The sequence below is a fragment of the Hylaeus anthracinus genome, unplaced genomic scaffold (assembly GCF_026225885.1).
Source record: "Hylaeus anthracinus isolate JK02 unplaced genomic scaffold, UHH_iyHylAnth1.0_haploid 12001, whole genome shotgun sequence".
Lineage (NCBI taxonomy): Eukaryota > Metazoa > Arthropoda > Insecta > Hymenoptera > Colletidae > Hylaeus > Hylaeus anthracinus.
In genome coordinates this window covers 17,003,157-17,031,077 of record NW_026534348.1, presented here as the reverse complement: position 1 = coordinate 17,031,077, position 27,921 = coordinate 17,003,157, and the positions used below count along the sequence as shown (strand labels likewise).

Sequence of the window (27,921 nt, the reverse complement as noted above, 5' to 3'; positions counted from 1 at the left end):
AAGAAAAAAGCATTTTAAAAGATTTACAAATATTACTTATCAGATTAATTTAATATAAAGGTAATAGTAGATAAATAGATATTTTATTAATTTCAGCTTTCCAGATAAAAAATGAGTGATTTTTTATAGTTTTTACATACATATTATGTGATTTCTTAATCTACAGAGATAATAGTAATCATGTGCATAAGCATACCATCTACATATATCAAAACTGTCAAACAATTATTATCCATGAATCACCCTTAATTATCTCTATGTATTAAACATTTTAACTTGGAATTATTACATGAATAAAAAAAACAACATACTTAGAGTACATTGGCAATGTTATTGTATTGGAAAAACGTAAAAATCACGTGAACTAAAGCAGTATTGTGATTGTGAATTGTGACTACCTGTGGCTGTACCAAGCTGTACCTATACTTACCGACATCAGCGACAGTTTGATAGGTTATGTATTTATTCAACAAATTAAACTTCTCCCAAACAATATCAATTTTTAAATTTAAATTAGTTATTTATATGTATTATACAGTTGATACAAAAATGAAAGATTTTAATAACGTATAGAGGAACAGATGATCGCGGCAAACCCAAACTTACGTTGAATATGATATTTTGCAACTTTATCAAATATTTTACTAATTAAATAAATAGAAACGTATATAGTACTAACAATTTTGTATAATTTAAAATTTTGTTTAAAAATAACGTTAATTAGTATACTATCGCACTCTTTTTAAATACGTAAATATATAATATTATTGATATACGTATAATAACATTATATATGAATTATCATAGATTATTCTATTGAATTTTATTACAATGGAACACGAACGAGCAAATTTGACCAATGATTATACCGAAATAATACAACGTCTTCCTATTTCTATAAGGCTAACATATGGCATAGGACATGTTTTAAATGATATTTGCGCTTCTATGTGGTTCACATATTTATTAGTATATTTTCATTTGATATTGGGATTTAATGCAACACTGGCTGGGGTAGTCTTGCTTATCGGTCAAGTAGCTGATGCTGTAGCCACTCCATTTGTTGGATTTCATTCTGATAAGAATGATGAGTTGTGGCTATGTAAATATGGAAAAAGGAAAACATGGCATTTAATGGGTACACATATGTGTTATATGAAATGTTACTAGTCTTATATAATAAATGCGTAAATATGTTTTTAAAATGATATACTTTAGGTACTCTTTGCGTATTATTCGCATTTCCTTTCATATTTTCACCTTGTATCGGATGTGAAAATTCTCATAAATGGGCTCAATTAATTTATTATGCAGCATTTGTTGTAATTTTTCAATTTGGCTGGGCTGCAGTGCAAATATCTCATTTATCATTGGTCCCAGAACTTACGCCTACTGAACATGAAAGAACAGAACTTATCGCTATCAGGTATTTTTTCAAATATACTTAGAAAAGACTTCACTTGAAATACTCTTTAGTATCTTCATTTTAGTAGAAGAATATTATGCATTCAGTTGTGGAGATTACATGATATAGTGTAACATATAAATTTGAAAAACATAAAGACAAGCAATTACAATACTCACTGTAATTTTGTTTAGATATAGTTTTACCGTTCTCTCAAATATTTTTGTTTACTGCATCACATGGACAGTATTTCATATAACAAATGACAAAGATTCCAATTCTCAAATTGGTCCTGACGATGTTAAGAAATTTCAAGAAATTTTATTCATTGGATTAGGAGTAGGATCTATAACATCCATTTTGTTCCATATTTTTGTTAAGGAGGGAAGTGTTAATAATTCTAATGGTAAGATTAATTTTGTACTAATTTATTTACATATAATATATATTTAGTAATATCAACTTTGTTGTATCTTTTATAGGATTAGTGCATAGAAATGCAAGAACGGTATCATCATTATTAAAAGATGTACATCTATATCAAGTAGCCTGTGTATATATGCCTACACGTGCATTTGTAAATTTATCACAAATTTATATTCCTTTGTATTTGCATAAATCATTGAATATGCCAGCTACATCTTTGGCTGTAGTGCCTTTGGTGATATTTTTGAGTAGTTTCGTAACATCTTTAATTATAGAAAAGTTGAATACAAAATTAGGCAGAAAACTTTCATTTTGTTGTGGTGTCATACTGGCCATATGCTCTTGTATTTGGATACAATTTGGTACAAGCATAATGTACATAAATTATCAAATTTATTTGGTATCTTTAATATTAGGTAATATTATGTGATTTTGTATATATTCAATTTATAATATTTAAAATTTAATTAAACACTTTTTGGTACAGGATCTGCAGGATCCATTATGTTAGTGACCAGTCTGGGAGTTACCGCAGATTTCATTGGCCAAAACACTGATAGCGGTGCATTTGTATATGGTATATTGAGTTTCACGGATAAACTTTGTAATGGATTAGCCGTTATGAGCATTCAATATTTGTAAGGATTATATATTAAAGAACCAATAATTCTGATACTAAGTTTCTTTATAATGTAAATATTTTGCAATTTTCTTTAGAGAATCTTGGATTAGTTATACACATTTCTATAGAGATATCTTAGTATACGCGTGTAGTTCTTCCGCATTATTTGGATTATTAACAATATTATGGATGAAACCATTTCCTCGCAACATAGGTATGAATTATATATACATATATAATTAAATATAATTAAATATGAATGAATTATAATACGATAATGTTACAATTCCTTTTAGCATACGATATAGTAACGGAACAAATTGTACAACACGATGATACATTCGTTTCCATAGCACCATCAGAAAATGAACCTAACACTAACAACTCGCCAGGACAAGAACACATTACATAATCTAGAATAATTCCAATACGATAGCATTAATTTTAATGCATATTTGTTAGGTGCAAAAATTCGCAAAATTTGAAATGTATATGTATATACCTTATCTCAACCATGTATATATAATTCAATATCGTTACCAATTATTTGTATATTTATAAGTTGTTCTACCTTTATCAACTATATACATATTTATCTTGTTATCAGAAAAATTGTATTCTATTTTGAATATTCTATTATTAGCGTTATTCTGTGTACATCCACATTAATATGCAATGTAATTAGATTAAAATATTGAATGAAAAGAAATGAAACTACAATATTAATCTAGTGCACAACTGACAGATAGTTGATAATAAGTCACGAAATATCCGTGTGCGATGGTACGGTACTCGTTCCCATAAAGCATAAAACGATCATCCTACACGCAATCCACAATACGCTACCTACAATCCGACTATGTTCAGTTGAACTTCGATTTTCTTGAGCTTTACTACGATACCCTTGTGGAGCGGTTAACGTGCGTTTGTGTTTGATCAAGTATATACTTGGTTTAGTTAGTCCATTGGTTGATTTCTGTTGTTATGTATGTATATGTATAATATATAACGAATAACGACTCAACGGTATCGGCAAAACAAAGTTAGAATGTCTGGAACAAGCAACTACGGACGGCAACATTACTTTATTAGTACACCAACAACCACTACAGAAAGTCTAAGCACTTACTTAACAAACATAAGATTTCCCTTAAGAAACTATTCCAAGTCGAAAGGAATTTTTTCAAATAGTACAATTTCTGCAGATTTTGCACAAATGAAGAGATTAAGTTTGAAAACCAAGTAATTACAATGTTATTTAAAAATATTACGTTTTTATTTTATATTCTATTAATTTTTAATTCTATCTTAATCTTAATCTTATAGAAAGTTAAATGGAATTCAAAAGTTAGAATTTAATAAGAAGAAATCTGTAGATTATACAGAAATGGCATATAGGGAAGCTGTTTCAAAGTTAAAATATTTGCTGGCTGAATCTTACATTTCAAAGCCAATGACAAGGTAATTTAGTACCGAATATAATTATTATTAATTTAACACTTCATTGTACATAAGGTGTTTTTCTATTTTATGTAGAAAACCACAAGGAACTAAAGATCGATACAGCAATACAAAAATTAATAAATCTAAAGAAGACGTAGATGATAAAAGTGTGATAATTGACAATTCTAAAGCAAAAGGTACACAAGAAGATATAAATAGTGTTATAAACTCACACTTTGGATTTTGCCAAACTGCGCATCAGATGAAAACATACAGTAGTTTAACGTCTTCAACTGCAGATTTGCGATCTGTTCCTCCAGAAGTAAATTCTTTTATTAAGCAACAAGAAGAATATATTCAACAATTACAACAAGAATCTCAATTTTGCAGAAATCAACTAACTAATCTAATTCTTAAAGTCAGAGAGGTAGAATAACTATGTACTAATTATAAGAGCTACTTTAAATAATTGTATTATTTAGCATTTTAGTCGTAAAAATTCTTAAAAATTTGAATTCACTAATTCTAGGTTGTAACTGAAAATGAAACTTTACATTATAAAAACAAAACAGAATTTTTAAAATGTACTCTTGACGAGTATATACACATCGACGAACATGACAATAGGAACGATAAACAAAATTCTGTTCAAAAAGAAACCCCTGAAATGGTAAAACTCAAAACTTTGCAAGTTCCTAGTATAGTTTTTGAATCAAGAATTAGCGAATTGGAAGCACAACTTACTCAAGCAAAATTAGAACTCCGTAGAGCTCAAGAGGAAATACAGTCTAATTTGGAGCAATTATCCGAAAATTGTTTGAATACTGATGCGGCACGTCTAAAACCTCAGTTAGAACAAGCTTTGCATGGTAAATATGAAGCTGAGATGAAAATGGAAGATTTACAAAAATCTTTAACTTTCATACGAAATAAAGAAACCGAAGCATTACAAAAAGTAAAACAAACCATAGATGCTATGCAGCAAATTGAATTTGAAAACAATCAATGTAAATCGGAAATTAAAACATTGAAAGAAGAATTGGATAGACAATGTAATAAACTTAGAGAAGCTACTCTGGAAGCGAGCAGACGTATTGCTGAAGAGAGGCAAAGAGTAGAACATAGATACGCGCAACAAATTGAACAACTGTCCGTCGATATATCTTCCCATTGGAATGCGGCTAACAAATGTCAATTAGAATCGGAAAGACAGCGTAAAGAATTAGCAGAACTTAGAAATGAATTATCTCAGAAACAAACATTTATCGATAATTTAAAAAAAGAACTTCAAAGTAACATATGTAAGTTTTATAATTTTAATAATTGCTTATTTTATCGAATTTAATAATAGCTAGTGAAACAAATACAATAAATTGGTTTTTGCCATTTTACCTTATAATTTATGTCGTACATAGCAAACTTGCAAAGTAAACTGAACAAAGTATTAGCCGAAAAAGATGACGTTGAACGAGAAGTTGTAGCTATGAAATTGGCTGCTGAACGAAACGACAGACAAAGTTGTCAAGAGCAAAATATATTACAAACTGAAATAAATTCATATAAACAACGATTGGGGAGAACGGAAACTGACTTAGATCATCTTAGAAAAGAAAATTTAAGACTTGTGGCGCAAATAGCTTCCCTAGAGAAGGAGGTAAGATATTAAACCTTTACACTCGCAACAGTTTTCAGTAAGGTTGTCAAGCATCTGAAACATTTTCAGCAGAGTAAAATGGTAACTCTGGTACGATAAGCAAATACAAGAATGAAATATTATTATTGTAGAAGTATAAAATTATAGTATATGCAAATGTTTATTTTAGATTAATGTAAGTAAATGTATGTACCCGGAGGATTTTTCCATGCAAGCTTTATCGAAATCAGAAAATGAAAAAGAACTAGCTTCTATGACAATGGACATGAAAACTAAACATGGTAAGATATCGGTTTATATATGCCTATGTTGGGTATAAGGAACTTATGCTATGTAATTGTAATTAATGGGTATTTATATTACTTTCTTAAATACACCTAGGGCTATTCTGTGTTGACAGAGAAAGTCACTGATAAAGATGTAACAAGAGTTGGAAAAGCTACATCAACTTCAAACAAGAAACGCACTGTTAAGGTCGATCTGAAAGTAAAAATCATTCCAAAACAAAAGTGAGAGTTTTTAAAGGTACCTCTATCAACACAGTAATAGCATACATGAATGTAACAAATAAAATATATGCTTCATTTTATGTTAATAGATTTTACATCAATATTTCAAGAAAAATAATGCAATAATTACGAAAGATTTCTTTATAATTATCTTTACATTTAAAACTGAGATATTGCTCATTTGATTCCGTGTTTCAACTTACAGGTACAGCGATCGTAGATGATAGGTCAAGTACTTAGGTCACTTAGGTTCACTTAGGTTTAGGTGAGTTCAGATCAGTTTAGGTTCGTTAGGTAGCACGAGAGCATTGCAATAGTGTGGCAATAGTATGCGATAGATTAGTATGATAGTAATGATTTGTTAAGTATATAAACCGCTATCAGGAGAAGGCCCCGCTCAAAATACCGACACGAGGCAAGAATGGAATGCATCTATGTTTGTTAGATCTCTTGTATAGAACAAGACCTTGGTCAATAAAAACGGTTGATTACACCTGATAATATAAATGATAAAACAATGTATTAATATTATTGAATTAGTTTTATAAAATTATATTTACAAACGCGGTAGCGTCTCGACGCCAAGTACATGAAAAATCATACGCTACTGCGTATACTGGCGTTGGCGCTATCGCGTATCTTTTGCTTGTAAACTATTCTGAAACTTTTTTCATTAATATCTTGTCACGCCTACAATATTTTCTAAATTTAAAGGTATTTTTTAACTGATTTCGAAAAGGAGGAGGTTACTCAATTCGACATGTATATATTTTTTTTTTCTTATGTAAACCGCATATAAGCTTTCGAATAAAACCAAAATCAATAAAACCGGTCCACGTACAACTGAGATATCGTAATATCATATCATGAATCTGCCAAAAACGGTCGAGTCTTGTTCTTATCCTTCTTCAACGAATTCAAAAAATTATTTCGTCAACACCTAGTCAATAGGAGCGAAGCCAGTGTTGTAAGATGCGAAGATTTCCGACTGCAGCGCCGTTTGCGGTACAATGAGGAAGTTTTGATAGTTATCATTCGGTCCGTACTCTATTCAGTGATGCTAAAGTTAATGGCCGGAGTATCGAGAATTTCCCCCACCATGCATATACACAACTCCACGATCCGCGCGTATGTGAACCCAGCGCTTCGGATGACTTCGGACTATTTCGAAAGTTGAGAGGGACGGTGAATATGAGCCTTTTTCCCTCGCTCTTGAAACGTTGAGATTCCAGTCGGCGCCGGCAAGGTTGCCGTTGGGGGATCTTTCGTCTTACTCATGCTGTACCTATCACGGACTCCTTCATTGTTACAGGCCTAGGACGGTATACGGCAAATGGCAACCCTAGTCTGCCCTAGTCGCTGGCAAGCGATACGAGCCATCGTAATGCGATTTTGACTCACCAGACATTTTTACTTTCCGACTAATATTCTTCTAACGAAAAAAAATTTTTTCGAAATTTTTTTTCAGGAATTCACGTTTTAGGACCTCCTGATCATACTGAGACTATTAAAAAAATAGATTTTTTCGAAATCTCGAATGTTTGTTACCACAATTGCGTTTAAATGGCTAAATAGATTTTAATGAAATTGCATATTTAGATTTCATATTTTCGTCTCAAAATCTGGTTAATTTTTTAACCTAATCGGTTCATGAATAATAATAGTTACCTCTTATAGTTCTATCATTTTTCGTATTATTTAGTATAAATATTCGTTATTCGTAAAAATGAAAAGATTCACTAAATGAATCTCACAGGGAATTAAATACTACGTAAAAAAGTTAAATGAATTTTTTCCCTGTTTTCGCTCATAAAGGATTTTCGTTCGCGATATACGTAGGAATATCCGAATTGCAATAAACCGTTCACATTTTCGATAGACGCTTTAACTTACGTCTTACGTTATGGGCACCGATACTTACTTGACAACTACAACTTGACAATTACAACTGTTACAGAGAACAATTTATTAAAATTGAATAAAATTTATTTTCTTATAATTTTCGTATAAAATAATTGACATAATTAATAATTAATTCACATCTGTGTTGTTTTTTGCTTCCTTTCTATATTGATTAAACATCTATAGAAGACAAAAGAATCAATAAATATGTACATATAAAGGTGTGTTAAAAGTTATTAAATTTCATTATATCTAGTCGTGTTAGTTTATTTATTATTGTATATTTTGTCTATTATATGTACAGGTATCTATACTCTTAAATTATTTTGTAATGTCATTTGTATAAATTATGTTCAGTTATGAGATAATCAGTTTGACAATAATTTTTTCGATGTATTATACAGGGTGTCCCAAAAATGTTGTAGTTCCTTGAAAAGGGTGGTTTGGGAGGTGATTTGAAACAACTTTTTCCTTTGCGAAAATGTCGGATGGGGCTTCGTTAAGCAGATATTAACAAAAAACCCCGACCAATCAGAGCGCGCGTATACCGTTGGAGCGGCCGCGATAGCGATGGCTACCCAATAGGTAGCCGCTCTCGTACGCGAACAAGTGACTCGACGTGCATCGAAGGATATTGACGCGGCCGCTCAGTGCGTAGCCTTCGCTACCGCGGCCGCTCCAACGGTATACGCGCGCTCTGATTGGTAGGGTTTCTTTATTAACATCTACTTAACGAAGCCCCATCCGACATTTTTGCAAAGGAAAAAGTTGTTTTAAATCACCTCCCGAACCACCCCTTTCAAGGACCTCCAACATTTTTGGGACACCCTGTATACAAACATAACAAAAATCCCTTCTCGCTGAAATATGAGCTCCACTTTACCACGCAATTTCCATATTTGAAATTTTGCATTCAGCCGATAGTTTTGGAGTTGGAACGCTGTATCACTAAGGCTGGGACACCCTGTATATGGATAGGTATATACAATATATGATGCAAAAGTGAATAAACAGTATGATAGGATGAAGCGATAGGGCTTATGAAGTGAAGGTTTAGTTTTTTACTTTATACCGATGACCACACAACCGACCACACGCACTGCACACAGCACTATGAATGACAGTTCTTTCTTACACCGTGGTTACGGTATCCCGCAAAAAGCACGCGTAATTTAGTACCAACAATGTACAAGCGGAGCGCTCAAGTAGAAAATCTCAAAGTCTTCACACTTGCATAGCACGAAACTACCAAAGAATATTATTCTATAGAGCGGAGATATCATAAGCTAAGATTCCTTACTCCACCGCAGGTGGCGTTGCAGTCGGAATCTTCGCATCTTACAACACTGAGCGAAGCCCGTTCGTCGATTCGTTAACTCTCGGAATTACTCGACAGGGTTCCTCGGAGTCGCCGGTCGGAATTGTAGTATGGCTGCCGCTCATGCCGTAAATTGAATGATTATTATTATTCAAAGGCTACGTATGGTCACATTGTATTGGAAACTATATGGTTATAAGTGATGAAATATCTTCCGCGCCGTTGTGGAAAAAAATACATAAATTTATCTAAAATATATAAATAAATTATGCATTAGAAGTAGTAGACCTCTTTTTTCATTTCTTACTTCATCTTTAACATTTAAATTTAGTGCAACAAGACTTTCTGTCATCCGTTGTGCGTACTTTTGAAAACATCAAGGACTAAAACTGGTATTGTATAAGCTTTCAAATAATTTGTCAATTTAAAACTGACAATATAAGTATACTTTCATTATTTTGAGTTTTAAAATAATTCTTCTTGCCTCTGTTAAATTCGAAAGAGCGGAGAGTACCTTTCAGGAATAAGTATTTTGGATACATACGTATCTTTATGTTTATTTCCTGAATTCTCGTGATTTTGCTTCTAACATATACATTAAAATTATTCATACATTTACAGTTTTTATGTTTATAGTTACATTGAATATAAATAATGGAAAAGTATCTTAACGTTTTTCGAAATGTTGTTTCGCTTTAGCAATATACCATGAATATAAAAATGTGTATTCCAAGTTAGGATTAGGTTTTATTTCGTCAACTATAATGCTGTCACTTCCTGGTTCATATGTAAATTTATAGAGACATTCTTTGCAGTCCTTAGTAACAATCGTTTTTACTTGCTGTAGAAACTTATCACAAAAATTTCTGCATACTCCATCATTCCATGAAAACTGTGAAAAAAAGAAATGAAGATAACTTCTGGAGTCTATATTTAAATTATATAAATTGTACTTCAAATATAAATTACTTTTCCTTCAGATACTAATTGCTTGAGCTTATATTCCTTTATCTTGGTAACAATACCATTATCATTTCTAAGACCACATACAATGTTTTGTATGTCCGCTAAGTAGCTCTGACACCACCATCCTAGAGTCTTATGTGCTTTGATGCAACCATAGCTGTTAAAAGCTTTAAAACTTACAGTTTTTAATTCTATTAATTCAACATCTTTTCCTACTAATGTGTCTTGTATTTGCTGTTGGGAACGAATACCATCTATTTCACCTGCATAAAGTAAAACTGTTTCCCTAAGCTTGGACTTGAATACACAACAAAATATTTCATTTTGATTAAAAGGAACAGATAAATCTGGATTTGTGGAAGGTGTACCTAATGAAAAGAACCAACTTGATTACCTTTTAGTTTGATAAAAACAAAAAACATTGAAATTGTATCTTATAATAATTTTGTTCTAATTTATAACCTGATAACATATAGTGTTCAAATTTGCGTCCCCATAATGTACATTTTTTCTGAAAACCAGATAGTCTTAACTTATACTGCTTTTTTTCAATGGTATCAAAGGCGCATAAATATATTGTCCCTTTAAATTTCATCTCTTTTCTTGTATGGTGTAGCCATCACAGCTTTTAACAAACCGCGACAACAAACAATTTCTGGTTCCAACCTAATATGTAAAACGTATTGCAAAAGTTGTGTACTTAACATGAAAAAATATAGCATAGAAATTTATCAACAGTTGTTTTATATAAACTTAAATTACTTTTTGAATGACTTAAAATTTCGATTAAATTGTTTAATGATACTCTCTAAAGATGTTTATAACTCACCACCGATCATTTTCATTGTCGAAATTTTGTCTTTTAAGTTGATCAAAATTTTCCGACATCCGTCGTAATAAATCATCTAACTTAGTATTTTCGTCTTCTGGTGTAACTATCGTATCTTCATTATCATCAAGATTAAAATTAACATTATCAGGATTCAACGGTTTTTTGTAATACTTTAGTTGTGATAAATCATTACAATATTCTCTTGCATCGTTAATACTATAATGACCAACAATCTGTGGTTTGGTGAAGTGTTCAGCTGGTCCGTTTAAACGGCCGATTTTTAATATTTTGTACATTATAAAAAGCTTTTGTACTTATACTGTATATCTGTATTTGGTCACACTTTAGCTTCTAACAAGTGCTTATATACTATCTACCAGCATTTACTACTGCTTATTACCTTTGATGATATCATTTTCATCCAGAGATAAATAACGATAAATTATCGTAAATACAAAAAAATCGTAATTGGCGCTAAACTTCAAACAGAACTGCCAAACGTAAAGGCTCATTCACATTCCATAACAACGGGCAAACGGGTCTCCGCTCTGCCATCTAGGAATGACCTGGGGATCAATTTATCTCTATCGAAAGTAGCGGTACGCAATAATATCAACCAGAGGTGAGCAAAACCCTAGGCTTCGAATAAATTTGAAGTTTGACGATATGTTTGTCTCGTTTCCTCTTTTGAACATTTTCCAAAGAAGGAAACAAGACAAACTTCAGATTTATTCGAAACTAGCCCATCGCTGATATCACACTCGAGCGAAGAAAGTCGAAGAAACATAGGCCTAATTTACACCAAACAGTTGATATTGATACGCGTATCAACTATATTTGTATCAAATTGTTTTGGTGTCGACGCTGTAAATGTTGGCGTATTAGAATGATACGATATTCGAAAGCAGCGAGATTAGACCAAATTAATGTAATTTAATACGATCGATGTAAACAAGGTTTAATATCCGTATCAAAAGTTTCTATAGTGTAAACCAGATCATACAATATCGGTTTGTGAAATAGTCAGTCGAATCACTGTTTTCCACTGTTTTCGTTCTGTATACAATTAGTTGTCAGCTGAATTAAACAATTTGAATGATCCTTTGCCATGTTGTTATAAAGTTGTGGCGTTTAATCCTAAATGAGATAGTGACGAATTTGAAAAGTTCAAGATCATTAATGTTTTTATCATTAATCCTTAGTATTACGTTGTTTCGTTTTGATTTAGATGAATTTAACCTCTGTTAGCTTCGTATCGTAAACTAGGTATAGTTGGACCCGAAGGTTGGACTTATAAAACTATGCTTTTCCATACGTAAATAAGGAAAGATTATCAAAAATTCCTGTATGGTTTGCATCAATTCGATCAATTAGATACTTTCCATAATGAATATTGTGCGACTTAGTTCGAGAAACGTAATTTTTATTCTCCTGGCAATTTTGTTAACTACTGTAAAACAAGGCTCCATGGGTTATGGTAAGTTACAATTAACTTGGATACTATGATCAATTGTTTATTCTCGAAGTATTCATTCTACAATATTCTTCTTCCAGATAGTATGATTAACTATGCATTAAAAGAGGCTAATGCAAATTCTACACCTGCCCATAGTAGCAAAAAGGTGATATATCCATTACAACATCCTTTCAGTAACAAGTATAATAGTCAAATAATTTCAATAATTACAGGAAGAAACAATGAGATTATGTCCAAGTGGTACTGCCTGTTCAGAGTTAAGTGGAGAATGTTTGAAATGTAATTTAAATACGAGTTGTATATATGGAATGGTGTATATTGCCAATTGTTCTATTTTGGAACATGTTGACTGTGTTGTAAGTAATATAACAATACATAATGTCACCTTATCCATTATATATCACACAATAATTAATACATTGAAATTTAAGGGTGAGCAAACCTTTCAAAAAAAATACATATGCCGTTATTGTTATCAAACAGAACATTGGGAACATGACTGCCATCAAAAAAATTCTTGTAGTTCAGTGGCATCCCCTCGCCAATATTATAGAACTAACTGTACAGTGAACAATGACATACTATGTCTAGGGAGACGAAAGTTCATGAAAAACTTACTGTGCAATTGGACTGTAGGGTATCGCTGGTCTACTGCCTTAATATTAAGTGTTACCTTAGGGGGTTTTGGAGCCGATCGGTACATTGTTTATAACAAGTCTTTAATTACAGAGTAGGAATGTATATTTTCATTAATACGAATTGCAGATTTTATCTGGGCCATTGGCAAGAGGGAATTGGTAAACTATTCAGTTTTGGAGGACTTGGTGTATGGACACTGATTGATGTAATACTTATTTCTATGAGATATTTAGGCCCAGCAGATGGATCATTATATATTTAACTGTTTCCAATGGTAACATGATCTATATTGTTTATAGAAGAAGCAAACTCCTTAGTTTAAATGTGAATGTTAATGTGTAAAAATAAGAGCATTTTATTTATTACCTGTAAAAAAACTGAACTATAATGTGATATGTATATAATATATTGAGTAATTCTCTTTCATAAATATAATTTTATTAACATATCCCCACTGAACCTCGCTAATTAAGGGGTCCATAATTATTGATGAGAACTGTTTTTACTACAAACTTGGACATTTTCCCACCGATGGCGCCACTAATTAAATCAGTCGCCATCTAACAGCCACTGGGAGAACTATTTTCACTAAAAACTTGGACGTTTTCCCACCGATGGCGCCACTGATACTAAACGCCATTCGCCATCTGGCGGCAACAGTGAAACTATTTTCACTTCAAAATTTAGAACGAAATTCTAGAAACGCTCACCACTGGATGGTGATACAATGCATATGTAATAATGTTTTTAGAAAAATATATTTAAAAATAATATATTTGGTATAATCACACATGCTCCTTTTCTTTCTCAGCTTTGTAGTAAATAATTATACATCACATGCTGACATATAAATAATATGTGTTACAAAAAACTAAAATGCTAAGAAAGATTTTTAAGTATATAATCGTTGAAATTTTTTAACACGTTCTGTAACTCTTCGTATTTAGCTGTAGAACAAGCTTCTTCTAATGGAAGCCACTTAAATGCTTGATGTTCGTCCGACATTCGGACAGACTTGTTACGATTTATTAGTTCTGCTAGCCAATAAATAACAATTTTTGGTTGTCCATTCACGTTATAATTTATTTCTTCTTTCACGTTTTTGAAAATTTTCAGATCGTTGGCTACCAAACCCGCTTCTTCTTCTGTTTCACGTAGAGCGGTTTCCATGTCTGATTCACCAGGATCTACATGACCTATAAATAAAAAGTAGATTATGTAGGACATTAGTGTAATATATGACTGTAAACAAAACAATTCCATTCCGTTTCGAGTAGGACGTGTTTCGTTAGACACGAATTATAGACATTTTAGTTGTCGGCTTCGAGCAAGGGGTTATGTTTTTCAGGAATCGCTCGACATAGATAAATGAATCAAGTTGTAGACCTTTGGGTGGTGTCCAATGATGTTGACCATATGATACTTGCATTAAAAGATATTCAATAATACCCTCCATTCGACGAAATACAACAAAACCACAAGCGCGTCGCGTCATTGTATCCTAAGCGAAATTGACAATCTATCGTGATTACAGTATAACTAGCCAAAAGGCAGAGGAATAACCTATACATATATGTATGTATGGTCGAAGTGAATAACAGCCTGCATATATTGTAATATAATTATGTTAACAAATACTGTAATACTAAATCAATAGAGATAAGTTGACGAAGGATAGGTAAGATTGGAAGAAGGAAGAAAGAGGAAACATATCGTTTCACGTTTTCTGTTTTTTAGATAAATTATCACGTTATCGGTAAGGCTACATAACAGGTCCTACTTTAAACATTGCAAGTACAGGAGATCTAATGTTTTCAAATTGTAATACTACAACGACTGTACCATAAGGCAAGGGCTGTATACGCAAAACTAAATGTAGTGACTTTATCACACGTAAACATGGGCTTCACTAACCTAGTCCCTAAAATTTGCACGAACTCGTACTACCATCTTGTATTCCATTCACCAAAGGAACATGACGCCGATGATTGGGCGGGTAATCGTCAGATATTTAAACGTAACGAATTAATATTCATTAACACCTTTACATAGATGCTTTCTTTCGATTTGGTGTGCTTTTTGCACTTGGCAGGGTTTCTCTTTGACTTCTATCGCTTAATTATATTCCATGTGATTCTTTCCAATAATTTTAATTTCGTCGACTGTTCCTAATCGTGTCTGCAATGATCGCGCATGGTTGAAATTGCCGATTTCATAGCACTTACGACGAGCAATAATATTCATTTTGTTAAATGTAATTTCGTGTGATTTGACAGACTACTTTAATTCATCTAATCACCTATTGTGAAACGCGTCTCGATTACCGTTACCGTTAGAAAATAACAATGAATAGTCCGAGCATATCAGAGAAATATATGAAAGAAGAAACATCGGCGTCGCGTATAAAAGGAAGTTTGGAAGACTCCTTGTGTATGCTGTCCGAAGTATGATATTCTATTAGACTTGCCATGAATCTAGGAGAATTGAACCATGTTTAACATACTACATTTTTGTTTGACTTAGGAATTGGATGCCTTAGGTATTGAACCAGTAACACTCAATATCAGCAATGAGCCTCCTTCTCTTCAGACACTACTTGATGTCTCCCTGAAATTGGTTGATGCATCCTGGAAGCTGATCCACAAGCACAGGTCACAGATGAAAAGATACGATCAGCTCGAAGATGTGTGTTCCAAGATCTCAAATGATAATTACAATCTTAAGGTGAGTCTTTATTATCATTTAATTTTAATGGTATAATATCACGTCCTCTTCTGTTACAAGCAACTTAGATATGTAAAGGGTAATTATCATGGCAATAGATAGTTGACTTAAACAACTATGTTTTTGTTGTATAATATAAACTGCATGTATATTTTCAAAGTAAATCTTTTTTACTTTAGAATCGTGTCAAGGCATCGAAAGAAGCTCTGGAAAGGCAGGAGCGAACCTTGAGTCAAACTCTGGAGAGAGAGAGATGTGCGAAGGAAGAAATCCAGAAGTTAAAACGTCAGCATAAAAGTCTATTGGAAGAGGTAAGATAGACTGGTCTCTTACAACCTCTCTTTGCTTTTATGTTTTTATACTTTTATATTTTACAGACGATTAAATTGGGGAAACTGTTGCGATCGAAGCAGAATCAATACGAACACCAATTGCGATGCATGACGCGAAGTCGGGACAAATATCTAGATCAGCTGGAGAAGTTGATGGGTAACCGTCGACCGAAAGGCGAAAGAATGGCACGACCAGATCTTGACGAAGAACAGTCGAGTAGTTACGAAGAAATTATACTTCGATTGGTAGAAAATAACAGAGCCATGCTACAAAAGATTAATGAACAAAGGGAAGAATTGATGCTTTGTTCATCAAAAGCGGACGCAGGTGTCGAGTAGACATTCTGACCGTTATGAAAACGCAGGGGTCATAGACTTAACGATTTATCGTACGATTGTCGTCATGATAGTTGTACAAATTATTAAACGAAAAATCATTGTGTCTATGCCACCCACTTTGAGATGGGAGAGAGAGCTAGATGTACTTCTACCGAGATAGTTATGAAATCGTCGACGTCAGAAGAGTTAGCGGTAGCAGAAATTGAAAAGTAATAGATGAAAAAATGAAAATGGCCGCTCTACGCGTACTCTGCCCGCTACTCTTCGGACATTTGCAATCGCCAGCGATACACACCGTGTTATTATAATTGAGAAACTGTCCTCCGATGCGTCTATTTCCCGTGTAAACTATTTCGGTAGGCAGTCGATTGTTCACGCTCTTGATCCTGCTCGACGAAAGTCTCATCGAGCTTTTCCCATCTGCACACGTAGCGTTTATGGTAATGCTGTTAGCTGCGACCACGTTAGCGCTGGCGTTCGAGAAGACACAGTCCTCGATGGAGACTAGATCCCCTTCGATCAACAAGTGACCAGGCTTCTGAAGATGGAACTTTGAACGCAAAATCTCCACGTTCGAGAAATAAGCGAAATTCAGCGAGGCCGTAACGTTTTGGAACACGCTGTTCTCGATCCGCAACGTTCCACCTTTCTCGGAGAAGTTCAACCCGTCGATGTGTTCGATCGTGACGTTGATCATGGAGAAGTCGTTTATCGTTATGTCCATGAATCGTTCCTCGAAACGATCGATTCGTACCTCCTCGATCCGCACTGTCTCGATGCTAGAAAGACTGAGGAACGTGTCGTGTGTGATCAATGGTATCCGCCGTATGTTGGTCAACTTCAACAGTTTCATCGTCTTCGACGTCAGGAACAGCTCGAAGATCAAGCTTCCGCTGATATTCTGCACGGTTATCTCCGCGATTCGATTCGCCTCCGTCAAACTGGAGAAGTGGAGGTTCGCGAAAGTGCAGGATGCGATTCGCAGGCTCGTCACGTTTTCGTAGTTGTAGCCCTCGGGAAGGAAAAATTCCTGAAAAAAAAAATAGTGAGGGAGTTAGTGTGACGAGGGGACACCCAGAGGTCTTCAGTATGTTAAAAGAGATTGTTTTTAGTAATTAATATCTTTGGCAAACGCGAAGCCTGGCAGAATCTCCCCCAAATAAGATCTGATCGCGACGTACCTCGTTTCCGATGCAGCGGCACGTGATCCTTGTGTTCTCGTGAAGCGTGCACTGTTCGCTGATGCTGTTCGCCGCCGCGAGAAACGCCAAGCAGCTGGCCAATTCCAGCATCGTCTTCATTTGCTGCTCTTTTCCGTTCTCTTCTTGAACTTATGCAAAACCCTTTCGAGCGGTTCGATCTGGCAGCGTCCGGTTGTTCTCTCGTCCACGAAGCCTCAATTCGTCGAAAATCTACCTTCGATTCATCGAATTCAACGCCCGTCACGGAGGGGTAGCAACGAAAATCGACACGTCGAGCTCGCGTGCATCATAGCGAAAGAAAACGTTGCGCCGTCGTTGCGGAGGACTGACACCGAATAAAAATCGGTCGCGATCTACGAGATTAAGATGGACAGTTGTATGGTGCCGCTTTTATATTGAGTGACATGCGCGTCACACGATCGCAACGCGTTCCATCCACTAATCTCGTCGAGGTGGTAGATGGACGTGAATCGGTTCGGCTCCGTTACCATCGTGCGTTAGTGTTGTGTTGGTGGCGGTTAGTATCGTCCCGTCGGGCACACACACACACGTATTGTTGGCGACTGTAGTAGCGTCCGATTGCGCGTTCAACTGTAACAGGTCTGGATAATTCCACGCCGGAAAAGCACGGCGCAAACACACCGGAATTGCTGCACCGCTATGATAAACCTCAGCCATCGACGAGTCATTCTTTACAACAATCTCCTTTTGATTGACTCGTTTTCCATTCGTAGAGCAATAAATACGACTATCTTCGTCGTTAGTTTTGCTTCAGAGTACTCAATTATACTGATATACTGTACTGAATTATAATCTAAGTTTAGTATGGCGAACAGGTACTTAGTCGCGGCGGATAATCACCGAGTAAGCGATCGAGTCTCGATTATTGAAAATAAAGACATTTTGTACCACGTGTGTTGTGTTTTGTACACGCATAAGAGGTATGGCTGATTCAACGTGTAGTTGGTGAAACAAGCATGACGATCTGTCTAAATCAATCTACAAATATCTACAGCTCTAAGTTATAAAAGGACTTGGCACCCTGCAATTTCTGCGAGTTCGCCATGTTTGCTCTACCAAGTATAAACCCACACAAGTTAACTCGCGTCAACGTTTAGCTTTCTGTCTCCGTTTTTAGGTCCGTGTATATTCCACGAGATGTAAAATCGTTCCGCGATAAAGAGAAGGTAATTGAAGAAAGAACGAACGTCGGAGTGTAAAGAACAAACGCGTGCCATTTTAGGCTGACCGCTTATTGTACGTAGAGAAGGTACGACGACGTTTTATGAATAGCTTCGTAAGCGTTTGCGTTCATCTTTGAGCAAGTGTACCGAGGCGTCGACCCCGACCGTCATCACGACCTTTTGTAAAAGATCTTCCGTATCGCGCTTTTCCTTTCCGCCGGGACGAGGGCCAATGGTGTCTTCCCCTGGCGATTCGGCTGATTCGTGTAACCTCCAGCTTGAGTCAAGAGCCAGAAGACCTCCTTCTGTCTCTCCAGAGTCACGTTGTTCGAAACAGATGCAGTCATGTGCAGCGCCGTGTTCAGGTTATAGTTGGTCGCGTTCGCCAGGTCGGAACCGTGCGCGGCCAGTAACATCTGTTGAAGAGACAAAGCGAATCAACGAATCAGGATGGAATTGGATGGAGGTGATACGAGTGACGTCTTTGAAAGGTTTACCTTCACTAGCGCAGGGTCGCAGCTTAAGGACACGGCCATATGCAGCGCAGTGTCGCCGCATTTCGTCTCCTTGATTCTGGGATCGGCACCGTACTTCAACAACAGCCTCACGGTAGCCACGGACACGATTCCCCTGGTAGGGTCGTGGGTTTGGACTGCCACGTGAAGAGCGGTCCTTCCTACGGAAATGAAGCAGGAAATTTAAACCAATTCATCATCCTTTTTATTATTATTATAGGTAGTCATGGTATTCTAGAGAGACTAACCATCGTAGTTGCGTTTCGACAAATCGAAGACAGCATTTCCTTGGACTGTTTTTAAAGCCAGCAACTCTGCGAGGACTTCACCGTGAGAGTCCCCTTGTGCTGCAACCGAGTGTATCAGTGTGTCACCCTGCGAACAAACAGGATGGAGGAAGTTATTTTACGAATCGACCAAGTAGACAAGAGATGCAGCTTTATAAAGGAGTGGATAAGCTTACCCGGGTGTGATACAGTCGTTGATTGACGTCGATTCCTTTTTGCAACATCGTCGCAGCTAGATATCCAGTGACGTAAGAATACTCTGGGCAGTTCAAGGCGGCCAAGTAAAGGGCGTCCTCGCCTCGATTGTTCGTAGCAGTCAGAGCTCCATTGGCTATACTCAATCGTTCTACGAGTGGCGCCAAGTAAGCCTTCTTGTCCACCAGTTCGTCAGGATTGCCCACCAAACACATCAGCATTCTGTTGAAGAACGATGAGAAATGAAAACGTGGAATAAGAAGAGGAGTGTACTATGGATCGTTCGCGACCACAAACGTTCTTACGTGTCTCCGTCTTCGTCCTGCTTGGCAAGTTCCTCCACCGACCGTTTCAGCAGACAGCTCATAGCCCTCTCCACCTCCTTAGGGTTCAAACCCTCCTTCAACCTTTCGCTAGCCTTTACAGATGGCAAGTTGAGCGATGGCCAGGGCATTATGTTGCGATCGGAGTTCCTGCAAACGCGATTATTTATTTAATCGAAATATATCCTGTGGCGTTTGCAGTAAAAACATATTCATTGTTAATTTTCGTCAGTGATATTTTCTATGGGAGTTGTCTTCGCTTCAAGGAACATGTCTGTTTGTGCCGTATAGTGTATCTGTGTATAGCATGCCATATAGTGAAGGCGCGGAAGTTATAAGAGAGAAGTGTGACGTCCTAAAAGTGAAGGGATTATCGAAGTGAACCGCTGTCTGGCATAAGAATCCTGAGAATTGATTGCCTTGACCCAAAAATATGATTGATAGAAAACCACAATGTCGCAAAAACACAATTAATATTCGGTATGGTAAAATCCTATGACATGGCACTTTCTGATGTCAATGAATAATCAATTTGTCGCACACGAAAATTGGTTAACGAAGGTCAGAGTGCAAATATGATTGAACTTACGCCTGGTTGTTAAAGTAAAGTGTGTTAGGGTTAAAAAAATAATTCGTAAAATGAAGAGACATGCTTAATATCGAAGTTACAATAACGATTGTTTGAAGTTCTCGGTAATCGGAAGTGATATGGTGAGCATGAAGGGGTTAAAGATCAAGTGCCAAGTAAACCAATTGTCACGTCGCTTGAGTGCACGTGAATGCACGGAACCTCTCAACCTGTGAAATCATTTATAGCTTCCTCTCTTAAAGTGCATTCTTATGACTCATCAATGGGATTGTGTGGATTTTTTGTTGGATTGAACATACTACATCACCTTCATCTTCAAGTATAAATAAAACAAGACTCACCGTCGTCGCTGAGGCCTCGAAGACTCGAAACAGGCGACCACTTTCGGTATTTGGAAGTCGTCGCTTGTGTCCGTCCACTTGGTTGACCTAAACTGTTCGAAGCTTTTTTTCCGTTGCCGTTCGAAGAGAGACAATTGCGCACTGACATTTGGAATGACAGTAGCGTCCGCGGTTGACGAAGAATGACAAGAAGATTGCAACAACGCGGCAAAGTCGATATCGCGTCCACTGTCCGTTCTAGATATTTCCGGTTGTCCGTTCTTGGGGTAGTCTGGGACCACTTGGATATAAGGAATGTTCTTTTGGGTGGTGTACGAAACGGGCGACGACTCGACAGCGTTTCCATTGCAATTCGACAAGTATTGCTCGTCAGTTGAATTTTCCCGTAGACACGATTCTTGACACGCGGGTGCATTCTCAAACGAAAGCAGACACGCGGCGTTGTCCGATTCCGAAGAAGATTCGCTTCGTCGGGTTTCTTCCTTATCGTGTCTGTCATCCCCCAAGCCTCTCAGGACTTCTTCGATCAGCTGTAATTCACTGTTGTCGATGGTATCGACGATCTCCGTCGAGCCACCGTTCCCGATGCTGTTTTGCGCGGCGATTTCACAATCGTTTAACCCGTTATTTCTAAAGGACTCGCAAGCTTCGTTCCAAAAGGACAAGTTCTCGAGATCTTCGCCCAGCCGCTCTTCGATCCGCGAACAGGACAGGCCTCGGCAGTCGGTGGGACTCGGGGTGTCACCATACGATTGATTCGATGAGGAAGAGAAGGAAGACAAAGACGACGAGGAGTTCGAAGAGGAGGACAAAATTTGCGATGGCCTGTACGTCGTGGCGGCGACCTGTGGATTCGGATACAGCGATTGAACATGGGTGGACCTTCTAGTACATGGCGTAGAAGAGATCACAGCGGATACAAAGAAAAGAAGTTGTGAATCATGTATAGCAGAGATTACAGGGCACGTGGATCAAGAAAGAAGAATAAAGAATGCCAACGACATTGCAAAATGAATTCTGGGAAGTGAAGAATCGACTTTTTTAGAAAAAGAGGTACTCAATGCTGTTACTCTTTGATTTACCAAGTCGAGAGACTCTCTCTATTAAAGTAATTGGCTGAAGGCTTTCCAAGTCGATCCCTTCGCTTGCTTTACTTTAAGCGGTTGAATTATCCGCGAAGGTGTGTCGAATAACGATGCGACGAAGAGCTGATCGTTACCTGATGGGGCCCAATTGGACTGCACAGGAGGTTCATTCGTGGTATTTGCAGAGACTCTGCACAGGTGGCTGGACAAGGTGAGCGAGCACAGCTGGAGCCGCTACTCTCAGATCTCGAAGCCGCTGCGTTGCTGCCACTTATGAGAGAATTCTGCCATGTCGACGTAGTGTCAGTTATATTGAGAAAATTGTTCTCCGAGAAGCTTTGGGCTGCCTGGAATCCTCCACGTGAGAGTATATCCAGCAATGTATCCTCGCTTGGTTCGATCGGGCTCGTGACAATCGGAGATCCTAACGCAAGCTGAAACAGTCGACGTCTGGATGAATTACCAGGACACGAGAGCGTTCTTTAGTCCAGTTTGACTAGGACCTTTAGTGCAAGGGTTAACAAGGACTACTATTGTTTTCTATTAAGGTACTCTTTGTTTTTTAACTATGGAATTGTTTTGGACTTGGTCTTGGTGGAACGGTTGCAAAACTTGTCGTTATGATGTGTGTCCTTTCTCCGAGGAGGTATTAAAAAGATCGTTTACATGTCATTAGATAAAAAACGATATAACGAACAAGTACATAAACAATGTTGGTATATGCATAATTTTACATGTAAAACCCCAAGGATGCGAGGCACGCTTTATCTTTGAGAGGTAAGACCAAAGCAATTCGCACACGAATGTCGACCACCTGTAACCAAGGACCATCTTGCTATAAATACTTATTTGTTGTCGAAGGTGCATATCAAGATTGCAACATTCTACATTTAAATCCTGAAACAAGTACACTCTGTTAGAATTTCCTTCGGATTGACCTAAGCCACGGATGAATTCTAAACATGTCACAAAGAAAACACGAAAAAAAAATGCAATAGCGAGCGTGGGAGATAAACTTTGAGTCTAAATAAACCGAGATAACGCTGGTGACCTAAAAGGTGGCGCATGAGAAGCATCCGCCTCCACGTGATGCTGACTGATGGCCTCTGACTCTGCAAGGATGTAAACAAAGTAGCAAATCCCCTCAAGAAACCAGCAGACGACTTACCTCCGTGTTCGAGCTGCATGGCTCTGAGGCGTTTCGGTTCTTGCTGTCGTTCAGAGAGTTCCAAACCGTCCTCGAAGCGTCTTGGAGCTGATCGAGACACGCGTTCAATTTCTCGCTGTAGTCTTTGTCCTGGAGTAGCTGCTCAGCAGTTACGTCGTAATCGAGAATGGAAGTCTCTTTCAGTTTCAGGGACCGATCGAAACCGCCATTGGTCCAGTAAGGTTGATCGCGAGGCGTCGAGATATACTGCGATTTAATTGGCCCACGCTCGACGAGACCCTCGGAGTGATCGTCGCTGTCGTCGGCACCGCTATCGTCGTCCGAGGTTGAACTAGAGACCAAGGGCCCACTGAAATTTGCCCCACAGTCGCTGGTTCGTTCAAGTTCGGTCGATTCGCGTCTCGTTCGCTCGACCATGGACTCGCAACGCTTACCAGTTTCGCGATCACGTGCGAGCCGGAGGTTCTCGATTTGCTCGATTATGCCTTCGAAATCGTTCGAAAGGCGAAGGACGATCGAATCATCGTAAGCTGGCATGGTTTTCTTCTCCAGACGAGGGAGAGACATCGCGCTGGCTGTCGCCATTTTCGATGTATCTTCCTCTTGGTGGGTCTTAGTCGAAGGCACGTCGGCGTACACCATCGACACCTGTCGACACTGTGTTTATATCGCTCTTGAGGAATTCAGTCACCTGTGACATAAGTGAATAAGCCAAGAATTAAAACTTGTAAGGTTTGGAACTTTGGAGAAGCTTCAATTAGACTTGACTTTTTTGTTCTCGTTCTTTACGCTTCACTTCTCGTTTGAGAAATGCGAATACGAAACCAGGACTGTGAACAAGAGAGACTCGAATAACCAGTGGCGAATAACGAATAATCAATTCCACTTGATCTTCATGTTCCAGTACTTTACGCTCTGTTTCTCATTTGAGAAGTGCAAGTACGTAACCAGTACTGTAAACGGGGGAGTCTTGAATAATGAATAAGACTTTATTTGCAAGTCACGAATGAACGTCCATCGACACGAAATTTAATTCGTGACGCAATATTTTACGTAAATAAAACTTTATTCGACTGAAGCTTCTAGAGGAGCGTTATTCATAGTTGATACATGCCGCGTACGACCACAACATCCACTCTACCGACCATGGCCTAGCGGTGTCGATGAGTCAATATGTGGTTGATAAATTGTGGTCGACAATTGTCGTGGGACATTCCCAGCGAACGAGTTTCGCGTCGCATTGGCGTGTTTAAAGTTGTATCCCGCTCGTACGAAAAAAAACCTCGCGTCGTCGAGATACCGCCGGTAGCAAAATATCGTAAAACCGAAGGACGCTCAGAAGCGATACGAGAGATTGTATAACGCGCGCATAACAAACATGCAAAATCAAAAGTGCGGGGTCGCGAAATGTTGCGATCCACGCCGCGTATCGTCCTCCTCTTATCGCGTACACGGGCGCTTACAGCCGTGGTATATACTCCCAACGCTTCGCGATAATGCAATCGCGAATATTCGCGGAATCGATCTCGCCGTTCGCGGAATCCTACTGTACGAGCAACATAATCGTTTCGATGGAACCTAACCCGTTCTCTACGTCACATGGAGCAGCGATTGGAACGAGACAACCGAGGCGTAGGATCGTACTCACGGCGCTATCATTCGTCTCATCTCTAACCGGTTGCGTGGGTACAGCGTTCGTCACCAACTTCCCAGGCGGACACCGAAGGCGACGACTACAGAAGACGGACTGTCGAGTGGGACAGCGAAACAGCTGTCGCGTGTCATCAGAGAACACGATCCACGGCGATCGTGTCAACACCGGCCTATTTAGGTACGGAATTCCCGGCGCTGATCGCGAGACCGTGCACAGATAATATTCTGTAATTTTTTAATGACACTTAGACGAAGGACTGTAGATTACACTGTAGCGTAGATTATGATATCGCACCCGCAACCGGCAGCTTTCACGATTCGGAGCTTCCAGCTTCCGTATACGAAAAGACGTAACAACACACTGGCGTCAACAGCCTCTAGATTGTGAAAGTGAAAGACGTAAAAGTACGTCAGCGACTGCGAATGCGTTAAATGCCTTGTTTGTTGTGAAGGCTGGATCGTGCGTTGAGAACTGAGAGTAAAATTAGTATGCTTTGGAATCGGGAGAGTTGTAGGTTTCCAGTAGGTGGAGCGTCGAGTCGCGCGTAGACTGGAGAGTCAAGGCAACTGAGAGCACATGGAAGATTCGGGTACACGTGCCCTCGCTAGCCTACTTTTCTTCGTCTAAACGAGGTTTTACATTAATTCAAGGCAACACCGTTCACTATAGAATTGGGACATATGGTCAGGTTTCATTCCGTCTAAACCATGCTCCACCGAATGTTTAGATACTATATCCCTGGAACTTTCTACATTCACCGAAACGAGCCAACTAAACATTCCACTTTCCTATTATACTCGCCAGATATGAAAGTACGTAGCGTAACTGACCCATGTCGTGATATACGGAGGTCTACAAAAGAAAAGGGACACCGCGTCGATTCGACTTAACGTGCCCCACTTGGAATACGCGCGCAATTAGGAGGGTGAGCCGATAAGAGCCTATCTCCGTAAATATTCATACTGTTTTCATCGAAACCTGACGAGCATACCCGAACAGTTTCCACGATTCTGTTTGCCCACCTTGTTGTCAGATACAAAAGTACCTACGCAGCGTAATCCTGTGCCATGGAGTACGAAAGACCACCGAAAAAGGCTTAGAAGAAGCGGGAGCGCGATGATTCGACGAAGCTCTACTTGAAATTCGCGTGCGACTGGCGTGGAGGGCAGCGACGGGTAATTGGCGCACACTCGCTGATCGCGCACGCACACACGCGTCAATCTACGCTCGCCATCCTGATGCGTACACGTAAACCGATGCGACGCAGTCGGTCGCGACACCGTGAGACGTATTTCGGTTGGCGGGTCGGTTCCCGTCGATTTCGCAAGCTGATTCATCCAAGTAGAAATAGGAGGGTACGCACCTGCCTCAAGATAGTAGCGTGGAGTCACTTCTTCGTCCAATTTCCGGTGAAAAACGACGTTGGTTGCGCGCCACGAACGCGATCCTTCGTCTCGAAACCGCTTTACCCATCGATCGGGCGAGAAATCGCGCCACGCTCGACCAGTCGCTCGCTCGACCCGCTGGGACGATTACGATTCCAGTTAGCTCGACGATAGCGGTCGCGCATGCGCAGTCACCGATGACGTACTCAACGAGGTCCACCATTTGCATATGGATGCGACGCGTGCTGGATGCACTCTGTCTAAGGAACACCGTAAACAGTTGATGTCAACTAGAAATGCTTTAAAATAGAGGTATCCGATCCTCGATGCACTTGAAGAGATTGTGTAGATAGAGTGGAGGAGTCGCAAGAGCCTCTGTCAATGGAGATAGCAAGAAATAATCGGGAGAGTATAGTAGAACCTCGTTTATACAAAACAAAAAATCATACACAAACTTGGAGCGCATAAAAATTCCAAGACTTGGTGGGACAGGTCGTAGGAATTAAGGGGCATCTCAGGCTGACCAGAGATCATTGGAGCTACTTTTCTCCTCGATTCGTATTTTCTTCCACTATAGTTTCTTAATGCAACTGCGTAGACGTTGTTGAGAGAAGGAGCTGCGTGCACTCATTTTTTTTCTATTACTATACACTAATCCGACCGTGTTGGCTACTTTACCTATTTATGTTCCGCGACGTGGAAAAAACATACTTTGGGTTCTTACATGCCCCCTTGTTGGTCGGAAAATTTGATCCTCTTCACGCTCTCGTAACCCCCTAACCCTCCTCGTCGCTCTCCTAGCGCCACCAGTCGCCGCTGCTCCAGCCTCTCGTCTCCAGTGTTCTCAAGACTAATTGCGAGTATATCTCGACGCGCGACGATGATACGGGCGAGGAGTTGTGGTCGCGTGTCACAGTCGGTAACCGAACGCAAACGAGGTCGAGGATGGGAGCAACGGTGGCCAGGAGGATCGTATCAGGGGCGTCGTTACGAAGACGCAGAGGTGAATCGGGTGACGCCGAAAACTCTGTCGAAATTGTGCGATTATATAGTGGTTTCAGCAGGAATTTGTTATTTTTTGTAGAAGGAGACTGGACCCTCTGTCGTTGTTTGTGCATGGCATTTGTTGTTAACCCTTTAGTCTAAAGGGTTAAGAAGATCGCACGACAACGCTTACGATTGGAGGTGAAGGGGGTTGAAGGTATACTTGAGAACTTGGGATATTCCCAAGGGTTTCCTGGATTTGGTCTTTGGGAGGAGCACGTTGGAAAGTGGTCCCCGAATCTTGGCAAGTTCCAGTCATTCTTCGCCTGAAGCACTGCACTCTTATGCTCTCACGCATACGCCGTATACTCATCTCACGCGTCCAAAATGCCACGTGCATTCCGAGAACTCATCACTCGTC

General features: G+C 38.5%; 8 protein-coding genes and 1 long non-coding RNA gene across 13 annotated transcripts; 4 read left to right on the top strand and 5 right to left on the bottom strand.

Moving 5' to 3' along the window:
* The first annotated feature begins 32 nt into the window (after positions 1 to 32).
* On the top strand, positions 33 to 2,999 carry LOC128891232 (major facilitator superfamily domain-containing protein 12-like). The gene is made up of 8 exons (XM_054150604.1): positions 33 to 453; positions 808 to 1,138; positions 1,219 to 1,426; positions 1,600 to 1,811; positions 1,888 to 2,247; positions 2,319 to 2,469; positions 2,549 to 2,667; positions 2,750 to 2,999. The coding sequence occupies exons 2-8, from the start codon at positions 832 to 834 to the stop codon at positions 2,863 to 2,865; spliced, it is 1,473 nt and encodes a 490-aa protein (XP_054006579.1). The 5' UTR covers positions 33 to 453; positions 808 to 831; the 3' UTR covers positions 2,866 to 2,999.
* LOC128891310 (uncharacterized) lies at positions 967 to 7,294 on the bottom strand. The gene is made up of 3 exons (XR_008460794.1): positions 6,263 to 7,294; positions 4,130 to 4,225; positions 967 to 1,098 (listed from the first exon to the last, which is right to left on the bottom strand). It is a non-coding gene; the product is annotated as an uncharacterized LOC128891310 (long non-coding RNA).
* LOC128891220 (serologically defined colon cancer antigen 8 homolog) lies at positions 3,227 to 6,091 on the top strand. The gene is made up of 7 exons (XM_054150567.1): positions 3,227 to 3,695; positions 3,780 to 3,914; positions 3,990 to 4,323; positions 4,426 to 5,197; positions 5,312 to 5,550; positions 5,720 to 5,831; positions 5,951 to 6,091. Exons 1-7 carry the CDS (start codon positions 3,502 to 3,504, stop codon positions 6,061 to 6,063), a joined length of 1,899 nt encoding a protein of 632 aa, XP_054006542.1. The 5' UTR covers positions 3,227 to 3,501; the 3' UTR covers positions 6,064 to 6,091.
* A 2,522-nt stretch (positions 7,295 to 9,816) lies between the features above and the next one.
* Positions 9,817 to 10,831, bottom strand: LOC128891274 (decapping and exoribonuclease protein-like). The gene is made up of 3 exons (XM_054150689.1): positions 10,708 to 10,831; positions 10,249 to 10,613; positions 9,817 to 10,171 (listed from the first exon to the last, which is right to left on the bottom strand). The coding sequence occupies exons 1-3, from the start codon at positions 10,715 to 10,717 to the stop codon at positions 9,947 to 9,949; spliced, it is 600 nt and encodes a 199-aa protein (XP_054006664.1). The 5' UTR covers positions 10,718 to 10,831; the 3' UTR covers positions 9,817 to 9,946.
* On the bottom strand, positions 10,830 to 11,520 carry LOC128890626 (decapping and exoribonuclease protein-like). The gene is made up of 2 exons (XM_054149282.1): positions 11,075 to 11,520; positions 10,830 to 10,911 (listed from the first exon to the last, which is right to left on the bottom strand). The coding sequence occupies exons 1-2, from the start codon at positions 11,371 to 11,373 to the stop codon at positions 10,830 to 10,832; spliced, it is 381 nt and encodes a 126-aa protein (XP_054005257.1). The 5' UTR covers positions 11,374 to 11,520.
* Positions 11,521 to 11,566: 46 nt separating this feature from the next.
* LOC128891266 (TM2 domain-containing protein almondex) lies at positions 11,567 to 13,628 on the top strand. 2 transcript variants are annotated; one of them, XM_054150678.1, is made up of 6 exons: positions 11,567 to 11,699; positions 12,306 to 12,554; positions 12,632 to 12,699; positions 12,767 to 12,910; positions 12,986 to 13,251; positions 13,320 to 13,628. In XM_054150678.1, the coding sequence occupies exons 2-6, from the start codon at positions 12,464 to 12,466 to the stop codon at positions 13,453 to 13,455; spliced, it is 705 nt and encodes a 234-aa protein (XP_054006653.1). In that variant the 5' UTR covers positions 11,567 to 11,699; positions 12,306 to 12,463; the 3' UTR covers positions 13,456 to 13,628. The 2 variants fall into 2 exon arrangements, with proteins under 2 accessions (XP_054006653.1, XP_054006654.1); XM_054150679.1 differs by lacking the exon at positions 11,567 to 11,699 and adding an exon at positions 11,783 to 12,033.
* Positions 13,629 to 14,248: 620 nt separating this feature from the next.
* Positions 14,249 to 19,125, bottom strand: LOC128891248 (uncharacterized). 2 transcript variants are annotated; one of them, XM_054150639.1, is made up of 3 exons: positions 17,770 to 19,122; positions 16,884 to 17,618; positions 14,249 to 14,389 (listed from the first exon to the last, which is right to left on the bottom strand). In XM_054150639.1, exons 1-3 carry the CDS (start codon positions 17,887 to 17,889, stop codon positions 14,381 to 14,383), a joined length of 864 nt encoding a protein of 287 aa, XP_054006614.1. In that variant the 5' UTR covers positions 17,890 to 19,122; the 3' UTR covers positions 14,249 to 14,380. The 2 variants fall into 2 exon arrangements, with proteins under 2 accessions (XP_054006614.1, XP_054006613.1); XM_054150638.1 differs by lacking the exon at positions 14,249 to 14,389 and having other exon boundaries at positions 16,589 to 17,618; positions 17,770 to 19,125.
* On the top strand, positions 15,086 to 16,588 carry LOC128891264 (uncharacterized). Its single transcript, XM_054150676.1, has 4 exons — positions 15,086 to 15,637; positions 15,717 to 15,917; positions 16,097 to 16,228; positions 16,295 to 16,588. Exons 1-4 carry the CDS (start codon positions 15,539 to 15,541, stop codon positions 16,586 to 16,588), a joined length of 726 nt encoding a protein of 241 aa, XP_054006651.1. The 5' UTR covers positions 15,086 to 15,538.
* Positions 19,126 to 19,144: 19 nt separating the features above from the next.
* LOC128891203 (uncharacterized) lies at positions 19,145 to 27,313 on the bottom strand. 3 transcript variants are annotated; one of them, XM_054150524.1, is made up of 10 exons: positions 27,195 to 27,313; positions 26,495 to 26,776; positions 23,478 to 24,168; positions 22,444 to 22,743; positions 21,225 to 22,069; positions 20,277 to 20,444; positions 19,953 to 20,193; positions 19,738 to 19,864; positions 19,472 to 19,650; positions 19,145 to 19,390 (listed from the first exon to the last, which is right to left on the bottom strand). In XM_054150524.1, the coding sequence occupies exons 3-10, from the start codon at positions 24,117 to 24,119 to the stop codon at positions 19,145 to 19,147; spliced, it is 2,748 nt and encodes a 915-aa protein (XP_054006499.1). In that variant the 5' UTR covers positions 24,120 to 24,168; positions 26,495 to 26,776; positions 27,195 to 27,313. The 3 variants fall into 3 exon arrangements, with proteins under 3 accessions (XP_054006499.1, XP_054006500.1, XP_054006501.1); XM_054150525.1 differs by lacking the exon at positions 27,195 to 27,313 and adding an exon at positions 25,126 to 25,355 and having other exon boundaries at positions 26,495 to 26,658; XM_054150526.1 differs by lacking the exons at positions 26,495 to 26,776; positions 27,195 to 27,313 and adding an exon at positions 26,181 to 26,413.
* Positions 27,314 to 27,921: the final 608 nt, after the last annotated feature.

What these genes read in the sequence shown, in the direction of transcription:
- LOC128891232 (XM_054150604.1), top strand. Translation starts at nt 832, where the DNA reads ATGGAACACGAACGAGCAAATTTGACCAATGATTATACCGAAATAATA. An exon ending in AAGTGTTAATAATTCTAATG is followed by an intron (nt 1,812 to 1,887) that starts GTAAGATTAATT and finishes TATCTTTTATAG; the next exon opens with GATTAGTGCATAGAAATGCA. An exon ending in GTTATGAGCATTCAATATTT is followed by an intron (nt 2,470 to 2,548) that starts GTAAGGATTATA and finishes AATTTTCTTTAG; the next exon opens with AGAATCTTGGATTAGTTATA.
- LOC128891220 (XM_054150567.1), top strand. Translation starts at nt 3,502, where the DNA reads ATGTCTGGAACAAGCAACTACGGACGGCAACATTACTTTATTAGTACA. An exon ending in AGATTAAGTTTGAAAACCAA is followed by an intron (nt 3,696 to 3,779) that starts GTAATTACAATG and finishes TTAATCTTATAG; the next exon opens with AAAGTTAAATGGAATTCAAA. An exon ending in TAATTCTTAAAGTCAGAGAG is followed by an intron (nt 4,324 to 4,425) that starts GTAGAATAACTA and finishes CACTAATTCTAG; the next exon opens with GTTGTAACTGAAAATGAAAC.
- LOC128891274 (XM_054150689.1), bottom strand. An exon ending in AATTAGTATCTGAAGGAAAA is followed by an intron (nt 10,172 to 10,248) that starts GTAATTTATATT and finishes TTTTTTTCACAG; the next exon opens with TTTTCATGGAATGATGGAGT.
- LOC128890626 (XM_054149282.1), bottom strand. Translation starts at nt 11,373, where the DNA reads ATGTACAAAATATTAAAAATCGGCCGTTTAAACGGACCAGCTGAACAC. An exon ending in GACAATGAAAATGATCGGTG is followed by an intron (nt 10,912 to 11,074) that starts GTGAGTTATAAA and finishes TTTACATATTAG; the next exon opens with GTTGGAACCAGAAATTGTTT.
- LOC128891266 (XM_054150678.1), top strand. Translation starts at nt 12,464, where the DNA reads ATGAATATTGTGCGACTTAGTTCGAGAAACGTAATTTTTATTCTCCTG. An exon ending in CTGCCCATAGTAGCAAAAAG is followed by an intron (nt 12,700 to 12,766) that starts GTGATATATCCA and finishes CAATAATTACAG; the next exon opens with GAAGAAACAATGAGATTATG. An exon ending in GGGGGTTTTGGAGCCGATCG is followed by an intron (nt 13,252 to 13,319) that starts GTACATTGTTTA and finishes TACGAATTGCAG; the next exon opens with ATTTTATCTGGGCCATTGGC.
- LOC128891264 (XM_054150676.1), top strand. Translation starts at nt 15,539, where the DNA reads ATGAATAGTCCGAGCATATCAGAGAAATATATGAAAGAAGAAACATCG. An exon ending in CCTTGTGTATGCTGTCCGAA is followed by an intron (nt 15,638 to 15,716) that starts GTATGATATTCT and finishes TGTTTGACTTAG; the next exon opens with GAATTGGATGCCTTAGGTAT. An exon ending in ATAAAAGTCTATTGGAAGAG is followed by an intron (nt 16,229 to 16,294) that starts GTAAGATAGACT and finishes TATATTTTACAG; the next exon opens with ACGATTAAATTGGGGAAACT.
- LOC128891248 (XM_054150638.1), bottom strand. Translation starts at nt 17,889, where the DNA reads ATGAAGACGATGCTGGAATTGGCCAGCTGCTTGGCGTTTCTCGCGGCG. An exon ending in GCCGCTGCATCGGAAACGAG is followed by an intron (nt 17,619 to 17,769) that starts GTACGTCGCGAT and finishes TTTTTTTTTCAG; the next exon opens with GAATTTTTCCTTCCCGAGGG.
- LOC128891203 (XM_054150524.1), bottom strand. Translation starts at nt 24,119, where the DNA reads ATGGTGTACGCCGACGTGCCTTCGACTAAGACCCACCAAGAGGAAGAT. An exon ending in CAGGACGAAGACGGAGACAC is followed by an intron (nt 20,194 to 20,276) that starts GTAAGAACGTTT and finishes GTTCTTCAACAG; the next exon opens with AATGCTGATGTGTTTGGTGG. An exon ending in GCGACCCTGCGCTAGTGAAG is followed by an intron (nt 19,391 to 19,471) that starts GTAAACCTTTCA and finishes TCTCTTCAACAG; the next exon opens with ATGTTACTGGCCGCGCACGG.